A 2,056-nucleotide genomic window follows, 5' to 3' on the forward strand; every position below is an offset into this window, starting at 1 on the left:
GCAAGGAGCCCAGTGGGACAGCCAGCTCAGCAGGATGGTTTCCTTATTCACCTAACAATGTCTACATCTATTTTTAGATTTGCTTTAGCCCTCCATATGCCTTGAGCATCCTCCAGTCCAGCTGGGGACTGGCTGTGCTGTCCTCTGGGCCATCCCACATGCCACCTCTTGCCCACAGAGTCAAGCCACCTCCCCAGAGCCCAGGAGAACTCTGGCAGCCCCGACATCAGCCCAGCCGCCACAGCAGAGGATGACAAGGATCTTGGGAGGACAAGGACAACAAGGACATGAGCTTGGGACCCATCACACAGGATGGGCCCCAAGCTCAAGCAAACAACTACAAGGTGCTGATGTGCTGCTCTCACCTTGCCAGCGGTGGACAGGAGGTCACCCAGGCAGCGGTTCACCTCCTGTAGCTTGGGGACCAGGCGTCCCAGGTGGCTTTGACTGCCCTCAGGGGGGAAGTCCTGGGTGATGGGGAGGAAGAAGAGGCTGGGGGTTACTATGGAGCTGGCTCCAGGTCCAGCCAAGTCCCAGCCCACTTCTCCAAACCAACAGAGCAGTCCCAGATCCTCCCAAGCAAGCGGGCACCTCAAGAACAAGTCCCACACTCACCGCGCTGGTTTTGTTCTTCCCCAGAAGCCTCTGGCGTTCCTGCATGAACTGGATGTGCTGGTGGTACCACTCCCGGGCACGCTCGACCAGCTCCAGACCCTGCAGCAGGAAATCTTTCTCCTGTTCCAGCTCCTTCATGTGCTTCAGCTGCAGGACAGAGCATGCAGATGTGTCACCTCCTTCCCACCAAGGCCTTGTCAAGCCCCAGGAGCTAGTTTCTTCATGAGGCACAGAGGGATGAGGATACAGGCAGGAGCCTCAGCTCCTTTCCCCATGAAAGGCCAAAGTGAAGCAGCCTGATGGCTGCTACCTGGTGCTGCTTCAGAGGAAGAGTTCTCTGGTTTGGGAGAACAACTGAGGCAGGCGAAGGACAATTAGGCCATCTTTACCCTCTTGCTCCCCACTGCCAAAGCAGGTTTCTCCACCTCATGTTTATCCAGTGACACAACAAGAGTAGGGTCTACAGCCACTTCTCAACACCCCCAACACTGTGAATCTCAGCCAGCAGCACAAACACACCTGGCTTTGGGTGAGCAGTAAAGAGCCAAGCTAGATGTGCAGACTGAAAGCTGGGCTCTATGCCCCAGGCACCTCTGAGCAAAGCACAGCATGCCTTTCTGCTGAGTGTCTCTGCTGGTCTTTCAGGTTCAACCACCAGCATCACACGGAGAGGGCTGCAGGAACTTTTATACACCCAGAGAGCTGCTACGTGGGGGTGTCGGGCTCCCATCCACAGACCAGCCCCATGGACATGCAGAGCAGGACCCTGTGCCTGTGGCACAGACAAGGCTGCTGCAGGACAGGCAGCCCATCTCTTCCATCAAGAGCAGAGCTAGAGCAGGGGTCTGTGCCCCAGGGAACATGGGGACCCTGCTCCACTGCCACCTTCTTCTGCTGCCCATCAGCACTGCGCTGCCACCAGCAACTGCAGAGGTGGTGGAAGAAGAAGGGACATCCTGGGAAACAGAGCAACTGGTGCAACAACCTTTTCATCAGCCATCACCCAGTGAGCCCAGGGCTCCTGTTCCCCTTCTCCTAAGCGGTGCCACCCTGCTCCACTGGCCCCTGTGCCCACCTCCATGCCAAAAGCATGGGGAGCTGCCCGCCTTGCTGCCTCTGTTGTGTCCTCTGCCACAACACAGCCTGGCTTCCATTGCCCATGGCACAGGCTGGGCTCCAGGAGAACCTCCTCCAGGCACCAGTGGGACTTTGATTACCCAGAAACTGCTGGATGCTCAGGAGCCTCTCCTGATGCTTTGGAGAGCGTCTTGAGGCATGATTCAGCTCAGAAGTGGCTCTGAACAGATCACTGAAACACAGAATGGTTAGAGCTGGAAGGGACCTTAAAGCTCATCCAGTTCCAACCCCCTGCCACGGGCAGGAACACCTTCCACTAGAGCAGGGTGCTCCAAGCCCCTGTGTCCAACCTGGCCTTGCACCC

General features: G+C 57.2%; 1 protein-coding gene across 1 annotated transcript in view; it reads right to left on the reverse strand.

Annotated features, from left to right (window-relative positions):
* LOC104401586 (suppressor APC domain-containing protein 2-like) overlaps positions 1-2,056 on the reverse strand; it is a gene marked incomplete at its 5' end in the record, with an annotated part of 5,501 nt that overhangs the window by 787 nt on the left and 2,658 nt on the right. Inside the window, 2 exons of the mRNA XM_010009207.1 lie at positions 366-467; positions 616-762. Coding sequence (XP_010007509.1) covers positions 366-467; positions 616-762 — 249 coding nt within the window. The remainder of the gene's footprint in view (positions 1-365; positions 468-615; positions 763-2,056) is intronic.

The sequence above is a fragment of the Nestor notabilis genome, unplaced genomic scaffold (assembly GCF_000696875.1).
Source record: "Nestor notabilis isolate BGI_N333 unplaced genomic scaffold, ASM69687v1 scaffold21062, whole genome shotgun sequence".
Lineage (NCBI taxonomy): Eukaryota > Metazoa > Chordata > Aves > Psittaciformes > Psittacidae > Nestor > Nestor notabilis.